The 22,500-nt window shown below is 38.1% G+C and overlaps 1 protein-coding gene across 21 annotated transcripts in view; it reads right to left on the bottom strand.

Moving 5' to 3' along the window:
• The window catches only part of DNAI7 (dynein axonemal intermediate chain 7), an 82,762-nt gene that overhangs the window by 14,672 nt on the left and 45,590 nt on the right, over positions 1-22,500 (bottom strand). For 14 of the 21 annotated variants that reach the window (XM_081483751.1, XM_081483756.1, XM_081483741.1 and 11 more), the window contains one exon: positions 881-956. The exons of the other annotated variants lie outside the window; for them this stretch is intronic. In XM_081483751.1, the coding sequence (XP_081339877.1) occupies positions 881-956 (76 nt within the window). The remainder of the gene's footprint in view (positions 1-880; positions 957-22,500) is intronic. 21 annotated transcript variants of the gene reach the window in all.

Raw genomic sequence — 22,500 nt, 5'->3', positions numbered from 1 at the left:
TGGAAGTGGGAATAGGCATGCATAATGCTAGGGTGCAGGAGAGGGCTCCATTTATATTTTTCATAGGTAAATTATCTCATAAGGATTACAGAAAAGTTATAATGATATAAACCTAGTTGACTGTTGACACAAAAGTGCGTTGGAAAAAGTGAAGTGGACAAGAAGTCCGTTATAAAAACTATGCTAAGAACTGTATAAAAAATACATTCATAAGGAGTTTCTGGGAAAGAAGCAAAATGATAAAGTTAATGAAAAAGATTACATAAATCTCAAACTAGAAGTTCTGCAAATTAGACATCACTATCATCTTGACATTTTAAAACTGTATCTAATTGTTATTTGCCAGGATAAGACTAAATACAAAAGTGTGAAGAAACTTCTAACTTTGTATGTGTGCTTATGAATGTTCAAGGCAACATTGCTTGTAATAATAAAAAAATTTAGAAATAACCTTATTTAAGTCCTTATTAATAGATGATAATGTCCCATGGCATTACACAGATACTTTAAAAAGTAAGGTTACCAAAGTGTTCTGACTTAGAATAATGTTGAATATTACTCATTTAAGTAGAATATATATTGTGTTTTATGTATGTATGTACAATAACAAATATTGTTAGGTGAAAAAAAAGTAACTTTCAATAAGAATATTCATATAATATGACCCGATGGTTTTATTTAAAATCAAAAAGAGAGACAGAATACAACAAATTCAAAAGAATTGTTAACACTGGTTATCTCAGAAGAGAGATAAGGAAGAATTTTCACTTTAAATGTATTTCTGCAACATCTGAGTTGATTTTCTAATATCCTTGCATTTGTTTTGCAAGCGGAAAATCCCAGTCAAGTTAAATGCTAAAAATGTGACTTAGAAGAATACCTGCTGAAACTGTTTCACTTAGTAATTTCATCTCCATTTCATGTTTTGTGGTTTCAGATTCTTCCTGGACAGGACACTACAGAGAACACAACGACAGAGGGGGGTGATTGTCAATGCCTGCCACAGCCCAGATTCACCCTCTTCCTGTTCTAGCTCCCACTAGGTTTCTGCTACCTTAATTCCAGGACCCCAAATGGACACTTGCTCTGGTCTAAAACTGGACTCAAAAATAATACTTTAAAAATTAATTTAAATGAGAGCATATCTCCACAAAACCTCACAAGGCCAGGAGCTAGTTGCTCAGAGTCTCTGGAAAACCCCCAAGCATAAAACAGGGGGACTAGGAAGCCATGCAAGCTATACAAATATTATTTATATTGGCATTTGGGCTTTTGCCAAGTTTTTGATTTTGCTTGATTTTGGCAATAAACTCTCTGAGTAATGCCAAAGCCTGCTTTTGGGTAAGCCTCTCAAGAAAATTAAAGATGCCATGCCCTAAGTAATGTAGAAGATATTATTATATCCTGGTATAACAAAACAGAATACTATTGTACAAAAAGAGGACAGAGGAATTTAAATATGCCATGTGGCACAACAGTAAAGAATTTGCTAGCCAATGCAGGAGATGTGGGTTTGATCCCTGGGTCGGGACGATCCCCTGGAGTAGGAAATGGCAACCCACTCCAATATTCCTGCTGGAAAATTCAATGGACAGAGGATCCTGGCAGGCTACAGTCCATGGGGTCGCAAAGAATCAGACATGACTGAGTGACTGAGCACACACGCACGCCATTAACTTACCTTTGTGAACTGAAGCAAGTCATTTAACCATTACGAGCCACAAAGGCCTGATCTAACAACTGATTTGGTATGCATCTGTGCACTAGACATACAATACCTCTTGAAAACCATCCTAAGCTATTATCTTCATTTTACAAAAAGGGAACCGAAGCTTATGGGGATAACTGGTCTAAAGGTCCAATAAAATAATTAAAGTAAAGAATGTTGTATACTGTAAACTACTAGATAAATGCAGTGCTACCATAAAACTTTAGCATGCGTGTGCTAATATTTGCAAATAGGAAGGATTATATCCAGAAAAATTCATTTGCCCTTAAACATCATCTGTCCTTTTGTACAGCAACCAAAGAACCTTATACCAGAATCCTAGTCAGAATTTTAACATCAGTTAATCCCACCATGCTGCTCATCCTCATCTACCATACAAAGCCAAGTCCTTCTTAGTAAGTGATCTTTTCTCTTACTCTCATCACTATGTTTCCCTGTATCTTCCTCTTGGCCAGTTTTAATACTATGCATTCTCTGCCAACCTTTTCATCAAGCCTCTGACACTTCTCACTTATTAACTCATTCATTCAATGAAGCTTTACTGAGTGCCTGAATTGTACAGGCATCACTAGATACTAGGAATAAACAAGAAAGAAAAAGCCAAGGTCCTTGCTTAAGGAGCTGCCAGTCTGTTAGGGAAGCAGGTAAACAAAGTGGGTGCTATAGTGCAGGAAGGGGTCCACAAGAGAAATGCAAAGGAAGAGTGGTTAATTCTGTGGGAAAACAGTCCGTGGGTGGTAAAAATAGAAAACACTACAGGAAGGTGGTAGAGTCTGAATTAAATCTTGAAAGATAATTAGGTCTTCTCAAAAATGGTGGGAGAGAATTCCAAGTGTGAGTGAAGGCGGAAAGGTATGAAGCAAAAGAGAGGGTTCCAAACACCCCCAAGTGGTCAGGTATGGTCGGAATAGGACAGGCTAGGAGGGTAAAGATTTGAAGCTGGAGAGAGGCAAGGTCCAACTTGTGGAGAGCATTGGATGCCACTGTAAAGATTAGATTTTCTTCTATGGGTAGAAGAGAGCCCCCAAAAGACTTACTAGGAAAGTAACATGAAGAAATGCATTTGGAAAGGGTTTTTTGGTGGCAAGATGATGACGTATCGCTTAGTAAAGAGTAGGGAACCCAGGGACTTTCTTGTTGGTCCAGTGGTTGAGAGACTGTCTTGCATTGCAGGGAACACGGGTTTGATCCCTGGTCAGGGAACTAGGATCTCATATAATGCAGAGAAACTAAGCCCATGTGCTGTGGCTAACTGAGACTGTGTGCTCTGGATCCTGTGCCACAACTACAGGGTCCGAGCACCACAACAAAAGATCCCACATAACGCAACTAAGACCTGATACAGCTAAATAAGTCAATAATATAAAACAAACAAATAAACAAATATTCACAATAGGAAGTCCAAGATAAGAGGATCAGGGCACAAGTCAAGATAGATGAAATCAGGGTCACTAGAAGGAGCTTAGGTGAGAGATGATGAGGAAGTAAATCAACATAGCTTGGATGGAGAATGGATATAGAAGACTGATTTTCACATGCTTGGCTTAGGTAATAAGATAGATGGTGGTAACAATTATCAAGAAAAGGAAGAATTGGTTTGAGCGGAAAAACGTACTAAATCTGATTGTGGATATGTTGAATTTGAGATGCCCATGGGACATCTAGGTGGCCTTTGATATTCTCTACCATTAAAAAGCTGGCTGCATTTCTTTCTTACAGGAAGAATTTTCTCTGACAACTGTATCAAAAGATATTAAACCAACAAGGGAGTCAGGCTTTCCAATTCACAGTTTCAAATATTTGAGAATTCTTCAGCATGTAGATCAGACTGGTTTTCTACCTTGCAGGGAGACCAAAGAATTTAGACCTTCTCAACAGATCCTTGATAACCACAGTACTTCAGCACGCAACAACAGGAATTTATCTGCATCTCTATCATCACATAATAGAATAATCTTGTATTTAGCTCAAAATATTGCCCTATAATTCACAATTTTTATAATTTTATGTTATTTTTTAGCTTAATTGACTCTTTTTTGAAGCTAGACTTATAGAGAATGGAAGCAATGGGTCAATTTACACTCTGGTGCAAGCTCCTTAATTTTGATAACTATTCTAGAATGTTTTCCTGTCATCACAGCTAGAACATACTCCTGCACAAAAAGTAAACTCCAAACCACATTTATTGATCCTATAATCCTTCAGCATTTTACACATTCTAAAGCTCCTTCTGTTTCTTGGCAATAAAGCTGGAAAAAATGCTTCTTTCTTCATATTATCATCATGTTTATTATATCTGCTAAAAAAAAGTACTCTTTCAATGTAACTGTTTCAGAAAATTTTCCACGTACTTTTTTCTTATAGCTAACTTTAAATACACAGTGTTTTGTCAAGTCTCAACAATTACCAAAGTGGAGTTTTTCTTTGAATTACACTAAATTTATAATAAATCTATTTTAAAAATAACATTTTAAAAACTGCATGGAAATGTGGACAGAATATGAAGCAGAGAAGGTAGTTAAAGTATAACTTTTCAATGACATCTTGGTTCAACTGGTTTATGAACTGGCTTCTAACATGGAAGAACTTCATAGAACACTAGCAAAGTATTTTTCATTGCAACTTGATTAATGTGCAGTTACTGTAATGTAGAAATTATTTTAATATGTATGTAACTTAAATTTGATATAAAAACATAACTTGGACCATGAATAAGATCATGAAAGCTGACGAGAAATTCCAGAAATAGATCTCAGGAACCACTTGGGAATGTAGCATATGGCATTTCAGATCAATAGGAAAAACCTAGGTTTATATGGTAAGTGTTTTGAGAGAGCTCACTAAGATCTGAAATAAAATAAATTTAGATTCTCCCCTACTTTACACATTTAGAAAAGGCAGAGGAACCAGAGATCAAATTGCCAACATCTGTTGGATCACAGAAAAAGCAAGAGAATTCCAGAAAAACATCTACTGCTGCTTTATTGATTACGCCAAAGCCTTTGACTGTGTAGATCACAATAAACTGTGGAAAATTCTTAAAGAGATGGGAATACCAGACCACCTTACCTGCCTCCTGAGAAATCTGTAAGCAGGTCAAGAAGCAACAGCTAGAACTGGACATGGAACAACAGACTGGTTCCAAACTGGGAAAGGAGTACGTCAAGGCTGTATATTGTCACCCTGCTTATTTAACTTATATGCAGAGTACACCATGCAAAATGTTGGACTGGAGGAAGCACAAGCTGGAATCAAGATTGTCGGGAGAAATATCAATAACCTCAGCTACGCAGATGACACCACCCTTATAGCAGAAAGTGAAGAGGAACTGAAGAGCCTCTTGATGAAAGTGAAAGAGGAGAGTGAAAAAGCTGGCTTAAAACTCAACATTCAAAAAATAAATAAGACCATGACATCTGGTCCCATCACTCCATGGCAAATAGATGGGGAAACAATGGAAACAGTGAGAGACTTTATTTTTGGGGGTTCCAAAATCACTGCAGATGGTGACTGCAGCCATGAAATTAAAAGACACTTGCTCCTTGGAAGAAAAGCTATGAGCAACCTAGACAGCATATTAAAAAGCAGAGACATTACTTTGCCAACAAAGGTCCATCTAGTCCAGGCTATGGTTTTTCCAGTAGTCATGTATGGATGTGAGAGTTGGACTATAAAGAAAGCTGAGCGCCAAAGAGTTGATGCTTTTGAACTGTGGTGTTGGAGAAGACTCTTGAGAGTCCCTTGGACTGCAAGGAGATCCAACCAGCCCATCCTAAAGGAGATCAGTCCTGGATATTCATTGGAGGGACTGATGCTGCAGCTGAAACTCCAATACTTTGGCCACCTGATGCAAAGAACTGACTCACTGGAAAAAACCCTGATGCTGGGAAATATTGAAGGCAGGAGGAGAGGGGACAACAGAGGATAAGATGGTTGGATGGCATCACCAGCTCTGTGGGCATGAGCTTGAGCAAGCTCAGGGAGTTGGTGATGGACAGGGAAGCCTGGAATGCTACAGCCCGTGGGGTCGCAAAGAGTCAGACACGACTGAGTGACTGAACTGAACTGAACTACTTTACACTATATTCCAGATAGATAAAATATCTAAATGTGAAAACATAACTAAACCAATCAAAAGCCACAAAAATATGAAAATATATGAAGAGAACAAAGGAGATTTGATATCAACAATTATCAGAGAAAGAAATCTTGATATTGTTGCTGTTGTCCATTGAGTGGTAATGCTCTCATCCTCTGTTGTCTCCTTCTCCTCCTGCCTTCAATCTTTCCCAGCATCAGGGTCTTTTCTTATGAGTTGGTTCTTTATATCATGTGGCCAAAATATTGGAGCTTCAGCTTCAACATCAGTCCTTTCAATGAATATTCAGGGTTGATTTCCTTTAGGATCAACTGTTTTCATCTCCTTACTGTCCAAGGGACTCTCAAGATTCTTCTCCAATACCACAATTCAAAAGCTTGTGATACTGGACATCTTCAAAATGTCAGTACTAGATACTGTATATGTTTGATAGAATGTCTTGAATTTTCTTTCCCATCAAAAGAAAATCTATACAAAAGAAATTCAATTTTTTCATCATCAAAACGTAATTTACAGTTTCAGAATAAAGTGTTGGAACTGACTCTTGATAAAGAATTGAAGATGAATTTTGAAAGTACAATATCATATGGTTCATTTTGGATAAAAGATAAGGATGGTTATCCTGAGTGTGCTGAAGTCTCATTCACTCCTGTGGCTTTAATACCACCTATTAGCTGGTGGTTCCCAAACCCATGCTAGTGATACTCTTCAGGCCACATATACTTAGTTGCTCAGCCCTGGAAGTCTACACACACACATATGGTAAGCAGATCCAACCTTTTCTTTAGAACCCCAGGTTCACATTTGCCTACTTGATATTTCCACTTGTGTGTCCTAAACTTCCCATGCCCCCCAAAATCCTCTGGTTTCACTGTCACTCTCAACCAACTCAGACCATTCCTATCCATCTCAGTAAACTGTTTAGTTTCCCCAAATTAAAATTCAGCAGGATTGTTTATCTTACTTCCAACATATTTCTCAAACATATCCACCTTTCCACGCCCCTTACTACCACTGTTGTCCAAGCCACCATGATCTCTCATGCTTCTTGTACTATTGAACTTGATACCATGTTTCTAGGCCTTTCCAGGTGGTGCGGCTGGTTAAGTGTTTGTCACCCAGTCATGTCCAACTCTTTGTGACCCCATGGACTATCGCCTGCCAAGACCGCCAGGCTCCACTGTCCATGGAATTTTCCAGGCAAGAATATTGGAGTGGGTTGCCATTTTCTTCTCCAGGAGATCTTCCCAACCCAGGGATTGAACCTGTATCTCTTGAGTCTCCTGCATCGGCGGGTTCTTTACCACTGCCAGCCTTCCTTGGTGACTCAGATGGTAAAGAATCTGCCTGCTAGGCAGGAGACCCTACAGTCCTTGGGGTCTCAAAGGGTCGGACAGGACTGAGACTGTACACACACACACCATGCTTCCACTTTAGGCCCTCACAATTTGTTCTCTGCACAGTGGTCAGAATAACCTTTCTAAGTCATGAACCATGCCACTCTCCTACTTAAATAGCCCTCTAATGGCATCTAGTTGAATCTACAGTAAAATCTTAACTTCTCCCTCTGGCCTGCAAAGCCCTGCTTCACCTGGCTTCTGCTTTCCTCTCTGACATCATCACATACCGCTTTCTTCCTTGTCCACTCTACGTCAGTCTACTGGCCTTCTTCCTGGTCCTCACTTCTGTCTGATGACCTTTGTCATTATATAGCTGATTACCTCTGGTCATTGGGGTCTCAGCTTAAATAACTAATCACACAAGCCATCTGTAACTATTCAATCTAGCTACTACCAGTCACTCCTACCATACCATCCTGTTTAATTATGCATATGCCATTTATTAATATCAGCTATCTCCAGTTTTTTCTGACTTGTTGGTTTCTCCTGACTTGCAAGTATTATAAATCATGAGAGCAGGAATCTCATTTGTCCTTCACGACTGTCCCCTGAGGGCCAGATAGTGCCAACATATATAAGTAGGCATTCAAAAAAATATTTGCTGAGTGAGTAAAGAAATAAGAACAAGGTCCAAGGTATGACCAGGAAAATGGGTGGTTCAAGTAAATTTGTGGGAAGCTGAAGGTTGTTGAATGTTAAAGGTAGGTTTTTTCACGTGGGCTATTCTCATAGACTCTAATCTATCCATGATGATGCCAAGAAGTCCTCAAATCTCTAAGGCTGTTTCTCCACACATTTTCCTCTGAGCAGAATAATTTCCTTTCCATCTAAACTCCTCCATACCTATCAAGAGATTTAGCTCAAATGCTATCTCATCAGAGAAGACTTCCAATCTGTTCAATTCTGTTCTTTTCTTTTTTGGATTCATTTCTCTCTCTTAACTCTTATGCCTAATCTCTCTCATTACATATATCAGAATGTATGGTAACTGTTACACTTCTCCTCAATCAAATTTCATATAGAAGATAATTAGTAAATTTTATGTTTCATATATATGTTTTACATATTATAATACTCATATTTATATTAATATATGTGTGTGTGCTCAGTCACTTGGTCATGTCCAACTTTTTGCGGCCCCATGAACTTTAGACTGCCAGGCTCCTCTGTCCATGGAATTTTCCAGGCGAGAAAACTGGAGTGGGTTGCCATTCCCTTCTCCAGGGGATCTTCCCAACCCAGAGATCAAACCTGGGTCTCTTGCGTCTTCTGCACCGGCAGGCGGATTCTTTACCATCAGCGCCACCTGGGAAGTCCATATTAGATATATACAATAGATACATACTCACATTTATGTTAAATCTGTTTAGAGTATCTTAAAGACAAAGGCTATTCTTTTAAAAATAATTTTATTTTATCCATTTATTGTTTGGTTGCACTCGGTCTTCACTGTTGCACGAGAGGGGCTACTCTCTAGGGGCAGTGCGGGGGCTTAGCTACCCTGCGGTATGTGGAATCTTCCCAGACCAGGGATCAAACCTATGTCCCCTGCATTGGTAAGTGGATTCTTAACCACTGGACCACCAGGGAATTCCAAAGGCTATTCTTAACTTGAACTTTAAAAATTTCAAAGTTCATATATTATCATGCATGTCCCGTAGATCACCAAAATATTTTTGAAGATAATTATTATTTTTATTTAAAAAGCAATATTTCTCATATTGTGCTACACTTAAATTGGGCTGTTCTAAAATTTTTCCAAAATATGTTCATTGGGAAGACAGCATTAGCCAATACTGACAATATTATTGTATTAGTATTACTATATACGTAAATGAACTGAAATGTGGTATTCAGAGCCCTCTAGTGGCACAATTCTTAATAGACCCATGAAAAAGGAAGACAATTTGGACCATCTTCTAAATCTAAGAGATTTAATTTTTAAATTAACAAATTACTAAATACTTGGTATTTATAATCATATCATGTATCAAGCATAATTCAGGTATTTAGGGCCATAAATTCCTACATTACTATACTAAAATTTGCCTTGAAATTTGCCTCCAAATTTGTTAAAAAGATATAGTATTTACTTATTAGTATTTATTTATTAAAAAGGAATGTAGTAGTAATTAAAATATACCAACCTAAAATTATAAAAATAAGCAACTTATCCTAAAGAAAAAGTTTTAAAAATAGAGAAATCTCTTCCTCTAAAGCCAAACACAGTAAGTCTGCCTATTGATCTTACAGGTAGTCCCTAATTTACATACATTCACACAAACACATGTACACGTACACAAACAAGTTAAAGTTTCCTGAATTTATATGCCAGTTTTTAAAATTTATAATGTATTTTGCCACACCAAGAAAACGGTGTTATGAGGAATTTAGGTGGATAGTTGCTATGTTGCTGTGAGTATAAACGAATATGAACCTCACCACCATCTGTAAATATTGCTTCACATTCTGAGTTCTAGCTGGACTGCAAGAAGCACATTTCTTCTGAGGCTGCTGTGAGGTTGGAAGTGAAACTTTCCTGTCACCACATGTACATATACCAGATCACACCAGGGGTCACAACTATGGAGGAAAGGGTCCCAAGAATTCCTGGTGACAAGCTTGTAGATTCCCTAAAGTAGCACAAATGGTTCCATCGCAGCCAACTGTAATGGAGTCTTAATTAAGTGCCTCCAAAACACAGAACAATCTTAAGGTGGGTTCCGACTGACTTCTTTCATACAGCAAGTGTTCTTACGCAAGTTGTTCACAACAAATCAAGTTAGGGCCTACTTTTAATCACTTAACCATCCATTCATTCACTTATTCCCTCATCCATTCAACAAGCATTTAGGAACTTCCCTGGTGGTCCTTCTCATATAGTTCATGGGCTTCTCAAGGCAAGAACACTGAAGTGGCTTGCCATTCCCTTCTCCTGTGGACCGCATTTTGTCAGAACTCTCTACCATGACCTATCTTGGGTGGCCCTGCACAGCACAGCTCATGAATTTGACCAAACTCCGGGAAGTAGTGAAGGACAGGGAAACCTGCCATGCTGCAGTCCATAGGGTCGCACAGAGCCAGACACAACATAGTGACTGAACAACTGGCTGTCCAGGGGTTGAGACTTCGCCTCACAATGCAGGGGGTGCAAGTTTGACCCCTGGTCGGACAGCTGAGACCCCATATGATTCAAGGCCAAAAAGCAAAACATAAACAATAGAAGTAATATTGTAACAAATTCAATAAAGACTTTAAAACTGGTCTACTTTACAATTGCACTCATCTCACACGCTAGTAAAGTAATGCTCAAAATTCTCCAAGACAGGCTTCAGCAACACGTGAACTGTGAACTTCCAGATGTTCAAGATGGTTTCAGAAAAGGCAGAGGAACCAGAGATCAAATTGCCAACATCCGCTGGATCATCAAAAAAGCAAGAGAGTTCCAGAAAAACATTTATTTCTGCTTTATTGACTATGCCAAAGCCTTTGACTGTGTGGATCACAATAAACTGTGGAAAATTCTGAAAGAGATGGGAATACCAGACCACCTGACCTGCCTCTTGAGAAACTTGTATGCAGGTCAGGAAGCAACAGTTAGAACTGGACATGGAACAACAGATTGGTTCTAAATAGGAAAAGGCATATGTCAAGGCTGTATATTGTTACCCTGCTTATTTAACTTCTATGCAGAGTACATCATGAGAAACGCTGGGCTGGAGGAAGCACAAGCTGGAATCAAGATTGTCGGGAGAAATATCAATAACCTCAGATATGCAGATGACACCACCGTTATGGCAGAAAGTGAAGAAGAACTAAAGAGTCTCTTGATGAAAGTGAAAGAGGAGAGTGAAAAAGTTGGCTTAAAACTCAACATTCAGAAAATTTAGATCACGGCATCTGGTCCCATCACTTCATGGCAAATAGATGGGGAAATAGTGGAAACAGTGGCTGACTTTATTTTTCTGGGCTCCAAAATCACTGCTGATGGTGACTGCAGCCATGAAATTAAAAGACGCTTACTCCTTGGAAGGAAAGTTACGACCAACCTAGACAGCATATTAAAAAGCAGAGACGTTACTTTGCCAACAAAGGTCTGTCTAGTCAAGGCTATGGTTTTTCCAGTAGTCATGTATGGATGTGAGAGTTGGATTATAAAGAAAGCTGAGCATTGAAGAAATGATGCTGTTGAACTGTGGTGTTGGTGAAGACTCTTGAGAGTCCCTTGGACTGCAAGGAGATGCAACTAGTCCATCCTAAAGGAGATCAGTCCTGAGTGTTCATTGGAAGGACTGATGTTGAAGCTGAAACTCCAATACTTTGGCCATCTGATGCGAAGATCTGACTCACTGGAAAAGACTCTGATGCTGGGAATGATTGAAGGCAAGAGGAGAAGGGGATGACAGAGGATGAGATGGTTGGATGGTATCACTGACTCAATGGACATGAGTTTGGGTAAACTCCCAGAGTTGATGATGGACAGGGAGGCTTGGCGTGCTGTGGTCCATGGGGTCACAAAGAGTCGGACACGACTGAGCAACTAAACTGAACTGAACTGAAGAAAATCTTAAAAAAAAATACATTATTGATTCCTATCATGTACTAGGACCTGTGCTTACTGTAAATGTGAAGTCTATCAAGATATTCCTATCTTTAAGATCATAACTTAGTGTTGAAGTTAACAATCCTAATCATTAAACAGAGGATAGGAACATAGTAGAAAGACATCTAATTTAGCCTCACAATAAGGGGAGAACTTTGTGGAGATAGGATTGAAGGTGATGGAATGAAATTTATATTTTAAAGCTGGACAAGAAAATGTAAGCCTAACATATTCCCCACCTGTACTGGCCCTCCCTATTGTACAATGGGCATATGGATTATGCATTAGCCAGACCTCCTCAAACGTGGGAATGCCTACCAAAAAATCAGTGTTTTTACCCTTTCGTCTGAGGTCGGCAAGGTAAATTCTTGAAGGTTAGCATTCTTTCCCAACTATGTAAAGGGTCATGGTGATTTACTGCTCACTTTGTACATACTTACCCAGATTATTTATCTTTGGTGAACTTTATGTAAAATGTCAGTGTATCGTTTTGTTGTATGATCCTTTGCCTCGAAAATGTAGGTGACTATGCCTTGACTTCTAACAAGTAGAACAGTTCTCAGAGCTTCTAAGAGTCTGTCTCCCAGGTTATAATGATCAAATTGGCTCAAATAAAATCATTTTTTTTCTTAACTTGATCATTAACTGAATTTTTATCAACAAATGTAAATCTTAAAAGACAAGAGATGTTAGGTAAAGTGGATGAGGTTGATGGGAGGAAGGGAATTTCACAAGGACAGAATAGCAAGTGGAGTGTCATGAACTGAGGCTTATCATGATCTAAAACCAAAAACGGAAAAGGAAATATTGGGTTGGCCAAAAAAGTTTGTTTGGGTTTTTCCATATGATGTTACTGAAAAATCCAAATGAACTTTTTGGCCAACCCAATATATTGTTTCATTTTTTATTAGGAAAGGAATGTGTGTTCAGTACTTACTTACTGAAAAGTCAAACAATACATAAGTATAAAAAGAATAAAAAATAATAGATAGTAATACCATCCTGGGGCTTCCCAGGTGATGCAGTGGTAAAGAATCTGCCTGCCAATGCAGGAGATGCAAGAGACATGGTTTCAATCACTGGGTCAGGAAGATCCACTGGAGGAGGAAATGGCAATCCATTTCAGTATTCTTGTCTGGAAAATTCCTCAGATGGAGGAGCATGGCAGTCTACAGTCCATGGAGCCAAAAAGAGACGTAACTGAGCGACTGAGCACATACATACCATCCCAACTTTCTCATACTCCCTCTCCTCCTGACCCCAAGATAGGCACTGTTTAATTAAGCAGGCTGTCAGATTTTGTTCTATGATTTCACAAATAAGTACTTTTTCCCTGGCTCAGACAGTAAAGAATCCACCTGGGTTCAATCCCTGGGTTAGGAAGATCCCCTGGAGGAGAGCATGGCAACCCACTCCAGTATTCTTACCTGGAGAATCCCTGTGGACAGAGGAGCCTGGTGGGCTATAGTCCATGGGGTTACAAAGTGTTGGACACAACTGAGCGACTAAGCACAGCACAGGACATTGCAAATATAGGTTCATTCTTAAAAAAAATCTTAACAAAGCATCTTAGGTATTTTTCCATATAAAAGTTATAGGTTCTAGTCCGAGATGGCAATGTAGGAGGATCCGGAAGCATCTCCTCCTACAGACACACTGAATTCACAGCTGCACATGGAAAAATTCTCTCTTAAAAAAAAAAACAAAAAAACACCCAAAGGCTAACTGAATAACTCCTACACATCATGCAAGTGGGAAAACGTCCATACTGAAGTGGGTAGCTGAGACTGGGACACAATCTCACCATAAACCCAGCAATCCACAATCAGGAAGAAACTCACAAGCAAGAGGGGGAACAGAGAGTTTGAATACCACATCAGGCCTCAGCTTTTACCACCTGCACCTGAGAAACTAGCCCCTCAAATATCTAGCTTTGAAAGCCAATAGAACTTACTTCCACCAGGACCATAAGGCTACACGACCTGAGAAGCAGTTATTCAAGACCCCCCTGCACAGACTCACCTGCCCCAGGGCCCAGCTGAAAAGCAACCTGATTTTCTGTGGAGGAGGCTTATTTGATTCTTTTCAAGTGTAGGCCTGAGGGGCAGGCATGTACTATAACACACACCTAGGGAACTTATGAGTTACACTCCCAAAACAGAGGCCAGTGGGCATATCTTTGTGTTTTCCTTTTATTTTGCTCAAAGATTGCCAGTATCTCCAACAAAGGAGCTTGTATCACTCAGGGGCTAACCCTAGAATACCTGGCTCTGGTGGCTGGTGGGGCTCACATGCACAGGTCCCACTAGATTGAAACAAAGAAAGAAAGAATTCTTAACTGGTAGACTACCACCCTAGGGCACAGCAGAGAGGACAGGCCCAGCAGCTCAGTGTGAAACAGTCCTAATGGTTTATCAGCTATGATGGTTTATGGCTTAAGGGGCAGGCTTCCAACTGAACACATATCTGACAGCCCATTATAATCCTCCCTAGAGACTTTGGAAGGCAGGAACAATTGGTTCTGAGCACCAGTATTTCTCAGGGGAAGATTGTTCATGTATCTGGTGCCCTGATTTTTATATCTGGTATGCAGGTGACTCAGTGGTAAAGAATCAACCTGCCAAACAAGAGATACATGTTCGATTCCTGGGTCGGGAAGATCCCCTGGAGAAGAAAATGGTAGCCTACTTCAGTATTCTTGCCTGGAAAACCCCATGGACAGAGGAGCCTAGTGGGCTACACATGGGGTCACAAAGAATCAGAAATGACTTAGCGACTAAATAACAACAGCATAACCACCCTGGTTTTTATGGCTGCTACCCAGGGAGTGGCCTTTGAGTGCTTGGTTCTGGTGGCCAGTAGAGCCTGTATCCATTAGTTCAACAGGATGGTAGCAAGGAAAGAAGTAGCTTTTAACTATCACCTCAAGGCTCAGCTCAGAGGGAGTAGAAAATTCCAAAACACCATCTCTCAGTCTACCCCTGAGGGAGGACAAATATATGCATATTTGTATATTTTAAAAGTTGTTGCTTGGGAATTCCCTGGTGATCCAGCAGTTAGGAATCTGTACTTTCACTACTGAGGGCATGGATTCAATCCCCAGTCAGGGAACTGAGATGCTGCAAGCCATGAAGCTCAGTCAAAAACAAAGAAAAAAAGGTTGTTGATTGAAGGTCTGGCTTCAGCCTGGACCTAGATGCTGACTGAGCTCCTTCCTTTTGGGACACTGACAGCTCTTGGCACACCCTCAACTACTGGGAGTCACTAAAAATAAAGTAGGTGTTTGTACAATCACAAATAATTGAGAGAAAACCAAAGCAGTGTTGAAGGATAACTTTCATCTCCTACACAAGGCTTCTCCTTCAACACTGGGAGAGACGGCTGTTTTATCTAACCAATACGGAGAGTCAAGGAAAGTGAAGAAACAGAGGAATATATTCCAAACAAAAGAAAAATATAAGACCTCAGAAAAAGACTTTAATGATTTACCTGATTAAAGACTCAGATGAAAGGTCATAGAGATGCTCACTGAGCCTAGGAGAAGAATAAAGGAACATACTGAGAATTTTAACAAAGATAAAATGTAAGAAAGTACCAAATAGAAGCCATGGAGCTGAACAATACAATAACTGAACTGAAAAAATACAATAGAGAGATTCAACATCATACTAGATAAAGCAGGAGAAAAGGATCAGAGAACCCACAGACAAGGCAGTAGAACTCACCCAAGCAAAAAGAAAAAAGAATGAGAAAAAGTAAAGATAGCATGAGAGACTTATGGAACAACATTAAGCAGAGCAACATTTGCATTACAGGGGTCCCAGATGGACAGGAGAGAGAGAAGGGCCAGAAAACTTATTTGAAGAAGTAATGGATGAAAACTTCCCAACCTGGGGGATGAAACAGACATCCAGAACCAGGAAGCCCAGAGAGTTCCAAGGAAAGATAAATTCAAAGAAGCTCACACCAAGATATATTATAATTAAAGCACCAAAAGTTAAAGACAGGGAAGAATCTTAAAAGCAGCAGGATAAAACAATTGATTACATTCAAAAAGTGAAAAACTGAAAGTGAAGTCGCTCAGTCATGTCTGACTCTTACAAAGGAGCTTCTGTAAGACTATAAGCATATTTTCCAGCAGAAAATCTGTAGGCCAGAAGAGAGTGGAATAACATATTCAATGAGCTATTAACAAAAGAAAAAAAAAAGTAAGAATACTCTACCCAGCAACATTTTCATTCAGAAGTGAAGAACAGATGAAGAGTCTTTCAGACAAGCAAAAACTAAAAAAGTTCAACCCCACTAGATCAGCCTTACAAGAAATGTTAAAGGTATTTCTTTAAGCTGAAATGAAAGGGCGTTAGTTAGCAACAGGAAAACATGGAAATATAAATCTCATTGGTAAAGAAAAATATATAGTAAAATTCAGAATAATATAAAAATGGTGGGTTAATCACAATAAACTGTAGAAAATTCTGAAAGAGATTGGAATACCAGACCACCTGATCTGTCTCTTGAGAAACCTGCATGCAGGATAGGAAGCAACAGTTAGAACTGGACATGGAACAACAGACTGGTTCCAAATAGGAAAAGGAGTACGTCAAGGCTGTATATTGTCACCCTGCTTATTTAACTTATATGCAGAGTACATCATGAGAAACGCTGGGCTGGATGAAGCACAAGCTGGAATCAAGATTGCCGGGAGAAATATCAATAACCTCAGATATGCAGATGACACCATCCTTATGGCAGAAAGTGAAGAAGAACTAAAAAGCCTCTTGATGAAAGTGAAAGGGGAAAGTGAAAAAGTTGGCTCAACATTCAGAAAACTAAGATCATGGCATCTGGTCCCATCACTTCTTGGCAAATAGATGGGGAAACAGTGGAAACAGTGTCAGACTTTATTTTTCTGGGCTCCAAAATCACTGCAGATGGTGATTGCAGCCATGAAATTAAAAGATGCTTGCTCCTTGGAAGGAAAGTTATGACCAAACTAGATAGCACATTAAAAAGCAGAGACATTACTTTGCCAACAAAGGTCTGTGTAGTCAAGGCTATGGTTTTTCCAGTAGTCATGCATGGATGTGAGAGTTGGACTGTGAAGAAGGCTGAGCACAGAAGAATTGATGCTTTTGAACTGTGGTGTTAGAGAAGACTCTTGAGAGTCCCTTGGACTTCAAGGAGATTCAACCAATCCATCCTAAAAGAGATCAGTCCTGGCTGTTCATTGGAAGGACTTATGTTGAAGCTGAAACTCCAATACTTTGGCCACGTGTTGCGAAAAACTGACTCATTGGAAAAGACCCTGATGCTGGGAAGGATTGGGGGAAGGAGGAGAAGGGGACGACAGAGGATGAGATGGCTGGATGGCATCACTGACTCGATGGACATGGGTTTGGGTAGACTTCGGGAGTTGGTGGTGGACAGGGAGGCCTGGTGTGTGCGATTCATGGGGTCGCAAAGAGTCGAACACAACTGAGCAACTGAACTGAACTGAATCATTTATAAAGCTAGTATGAACATTAAAAGACAAAGTAGTAAAATAAACATAACTATAATAATTTAGAGATATACAAGATAAAAATATGTAAATTATGACATCAAAAACATAAAATGTAGCAGTGGGGAGTAAAAATGTAGAACTTCAGAATGCATTCAAATTTAAGTTGTTACCAATTTAAAATACATTGCTATAAATAAAAGTTGCTTTGTGTAAGTCTCATGGTAACCATAAAGCAAAAATCTACTGTAAATACACAAAAGATAAAGATAAAAGAATCTAAGCATACCAGTATAGAAAACCATCAAATTGCAAAGAAAGAGAAGAACAAAAGAAGAAAGGAACAGAGGAATTAAAAAATAACCAGAAAACAATTACCATGATGGTAATAAGTATATACTTATTAATAATTATCTTAAATGTACATAGGATAAATTTTCCAGTCATCACAAGATGTAAAGTGGCTGAATAGATAAAATCACAAGATCCAGCAATGTGCTGCCTTTAAGAAACTCACTTTACATATAAAGACACACATTGATTGAAAGTGAAAGGATGAAAAGAGATATTCTATGTTAATAGAAACCAAAAGAAAGCTGGGCAGCTATACTTTTATCAGCAAAAATAGGTTTTAAGACGAAGAGTGTAATAAAAGACAAAGAATGTCATTACATAATGATAAAGGAGTCAATCTAATAAAATATAGCATTTGTAAAAATTTACACACCCCCAACATAAGAGAACCTAATACATATATATATATATATATATCAAATTAGACATAAAGGGAGAAATAGAAAGCAATACAATAATATTAATAGTAAGAGACTTTAATATCCTAATTTTATCAATAGATAGATCATCCAGACAGAAACCAATAAGGAAACATTGGCCTTAAACAACACATTAGACAAGACAGTCTTAACAGACATAAACAGAATATATCTCCCAAAAGCATCAGAATACATGTTCTTAAGTATACAAGGAATATTTTCCAGGATAGATCATTTGTTACATCACAGAATAAATCTTAATAAATTTACGAAGACTGAACTCATATCAAGCATCTCTGATGACAATGGTAGGAAACTAGAAATCAATTACAAGAAAAAAACCTAGAAGTTCACAAATATGTGTAGATTAAACAACATGCTACTGAACAACCAATGAGTCAAAGAAGAAATTAAAAAATGTATCTTGAGACAAATGAAAATGGAAATGCAATATACCAAAACATATAGGATAAGATGAAAGCGGTTGTAAGACAGAATTTCACAGCACTAAATGCCTACATCAAGAAACAAAAAATTGAAAGAGACACGTGTACCCCAGTGTTCATTGCAGCACTGTTTATAATAGCCAGGACATGGAAGCAACCTAGATGTCCATCATTAGATGAATGCATAAGGAAGCTGTGGTACATATACACAATGGAATATTACTCAGCCATTAAAAAGAATACATTTGAATCAGTCCTATTGAGATGGATGAAACTGGAGCCCATTATACAGAGTAAAGTAAGCCAGAGAGAAAAACACCAATACAGTATACTAATGCACATATATGGAATTTGAAAGATGGTAACGATAACCCCATATGCAAGACAGAAAAAGAGACACAGATGCATAGAACAGTCTTATGGACTCTGTGGGAGAAGGTGAGGGTGGGATGATCTGAGAGAATAGCATTGAAACATGTATATTATCATATGGGAAACAGAACGCCATTCCAGGTTCGATGCATGAGACAAATGCTCAGGGCTGGGGCAATGGGATGACCCAGAGGGATGGGAGGGGGAGGGAGGTGGGAGAGGGGTTTAGGATGGGAAACACATGTAAACCCAGGGCTGATTCATGTCAATGTATGGCAAAAACCACTACAATATTGTAAAGTAATTAGCCTCCAACTAAAATAAATAAATTAATTTTTAAAAAAAGAAACAAAAAAGATCTCAGATAAACAACTAATGTTAAACCTCAAGAAATCAGAAAAAAAAAACAAATGAAGCTCAAAATTAATAGAAAGAAATAACAAAGATAGGAGCAGAAATAAATGAAAGAGACTAAAAGGACAATGAAAATATCGATAAAACTAAGGTCCTTTTTTTTTTCCGCAATGATAAACAAAACTGACAAAGCTTTAGGTAGATTTACAAAGAAAAACCCTAAACCTCACTCCTAACCCAATCCCCTAAACCCTAACTCATACCTGTACCCTTACCTGTACAATAAAACCTAACTTAACCTTAACCAAAAAGCCATAAAATCATATATCATATCATCATTTATCTATAGTTATAAACCATAAGCATAAATCTAACCATAACCAGAAATTGAAACAAAAACCATAGTACATACATTGTAACAAGAAACTGAAATCAGAGCCATAAACCATAGTTTATAACCAGAAATAATATATTATAACCAGAAACCGTACCCAAAAGCCATCAACCATAACAATTAACTATAACCACAACTAAAATATAAACCAAAAATGATAAACCATGTACCATAATCATAAACTCTAACCTTAACCTAGCCCCAGGTCAGCTCCCATACCACTCCTCAGCCCTAATCTTAGTCCTCTAAATCATCAACCCCAATCTAATCAAATCATACAAAGACATCACAGAAAGAAAACTATATATTAAGATTCCTTCTAAACATAGATGTAAGAATCCTTCACAAAATAATAGCAATATGAAACCAACAGCATATTTGAAAGATTGTGCATCATAAGCAAGTGTCTCAATACCAGAAATTCCAGGTTGTTAGTATACTAAACCAAGCATGTAATAAGGTATTAAATGAAATCTTAGCAATGTAATACAAGGCAATTATTGCATGATCATATAACTTGATGCAGAAAAAGCTTTAAACAAATACTAGTGTTATTTCATCATATAAGCACTAACAAAAGTAGGAGGAAAAGGAGATTCATTCAATATGATACAAAACATTAGAAAAAACACATAGCAAACATCATGCTCAGTGCCAAGGACTGAGAGGTTTACCTCTGAATTCAGTACAATATTAAGATGCTGACTTTTACCATTGTTACAATATTGTACTGAAAGTTCTACCCAGGGCAATGAAGAAAGACATAAAAGGCATCCACATATGAAAGGAGGATGTAAAGCCATATCTATTCACAGACAGTGACAGTATCTTATATATATAACTTCCCAAAGAATCAGCAAAACATTACTTGAGCTAGTCAGCTAATTCAGCAAAGTTTTAGGACAAAATATCAATACACAAAAAACTATTTGTATATACTAGCAATAAATATTCTCAAAAGGAATTTAAGACAATTCCACTTTAAATAATGTCAACACCAGTAAAATACTTAGGAAAAGATTTAATCAATCAAGGTGCAAGACTTATACACTGAAAATCACAAATCATGTCTGAAAGAAATGAAAGAAAACCTAAACGATGTGAAGACATCCCATAGTGATGGAAAGACTTAATATTGTTAAGGTGGTAATGTTACATAATACCATCTACAGATTCAATGTGATTCCTATTAAAATTCCCAAAAGCTTTTGGGGAGAAAAACACAAGTTTATCCTAACATTCATATGAAATTTCAAGGGACTCCAAAGAGCAAAAACAATCTTGGAAGTCAAAGTTGGAGGCTCACTCTTCCCAATTTCACATCTTAGTACAAAGCAACAGTAAATAAAACATTGTGATACTGGCATAGAGATATAGATCAATGGAATTGAATGGAGAGCTAAAAAATTTTGTTGTTGTTGTCCAGTCGACACATCCATATATAGTCACTGATTTTTGATAAGGGTGGAAAATATTAAATTGGGGAAAGAATGATTTTATCATCAGATGGTGCTAAGCAACTATCTATGCACATAGGGATGAAACTGAACTCTCATACCACATACAAAAATTAACTCAAAAAAAAGCTTAGTCAGTTCTCCATATCTGTGGGTCCTGCATCCACAAATGCAACCCACTGTGGATCAAAAATATTCCAAAAAATAATTCTAGAAGGCTCCAAAATGAAAAACTTGAATTTACCTTGCTGACAACTATTTACATAGCATTTATATTGTATTAGGTATTGCAAGTAACCAAGAGATGATTTAAAGTATAAGGGATTATGTGTGTAAGATATATGCAAATATTAAGCTAATTTATATAAGGAACTTGACTATCTGCGAATTTTGATATCCACAGAGCAGTCCTGGAACCATTCCTCCATAGAATCACTGTATAAATTCAAGAAAAAATGGTGATAAATCTTCATGACCTTGGCTTTAGCAATGGTTTCTAAACACCAGGGCACAAACAATGAAAGAAAAAATAGATAAACTAGATTTTCCCAAATGAAAAACTTTCCTGCCTCAAAATACATTATTCAGAAATAGAAAGCCCACAGAACGGAAGAAAATATTTGCACATTATACATTTGATAAGAGTCTGTTATTCAGAATACGTCAAGAACTTTTACAACTCATCAACAAAAAGACAAAGAAACTAATTTTTTAAATGGACAAAGGGCCTGTATAGACCCTTCTCCAGATGAGATACACAAATGGTCCACAAGCACATGAAAAGATGTCAAATATTTTGCTAGGCAAAATAGTATAAATGATGTGAGGCCATGGGCAGTTTTTAGGGTGGTGGTGATTGTGTGCTTTAGTCACTAACTTGTGTTTGACTCTTAGAATCACACAGACTGTAACCTGCCAGGCTCCTCTGTCCATGGGATTTCCCAGGCAAGAATACTGGAGTGGGTTGCCATTTCCTTCTCCAGGGAATCTTTCCAACCCAGCAATTAAATCCAGGTCTCCTGCATTGCAAGCCGATTCTTTACCGTCTGAGCCACCAGGGAAGCCCCTACAAAACATTAGGGTGTTTGAAAGAGGAGAGCTACAACGACAAGCACCATATAGCTAATGGAGGAGTATCTGATGAGTGATTTTTTTAAGTCTGTTTGGTGCAAACAGATTGAGCTGGTTATATTTATTTCTCATAAGGATAATATAAGGAATGGATCCTCTGTATATAGTTTAAGGTGTTTAGGATTGTTGTGCTTCGTAGTATACCCTAGCCAGCCAGTGTGAGCAGTATAGCTATAAGCACTACAAATCTGGCAATGAGAATTCTACAAGCCCCTTTGGCAGTCACAAGGTGTAACCTGTAG

This window comes from Giraffa tippelskirchi, chromosome 4 (genome assembly GCF_054371585.1).
Source record: "Giraffa tippelskirchi isolate mGirTip1 chromosome 4, T2T-mGirTip1v1.2.pri, whole genome shotgun sequence".
Taxonomy (NCBI): domain Eukaryota; kingdom Metazoa; phylum Chordata; class Mammalia; order Artiodactyla; family Giraffidae; genus Giraffa; species Giraffa tippelskirchi.
Note: the sequence above shows the minus strand (reverse complement) of the source record. Positions and strands in the feature narration are given on the sequence as shown.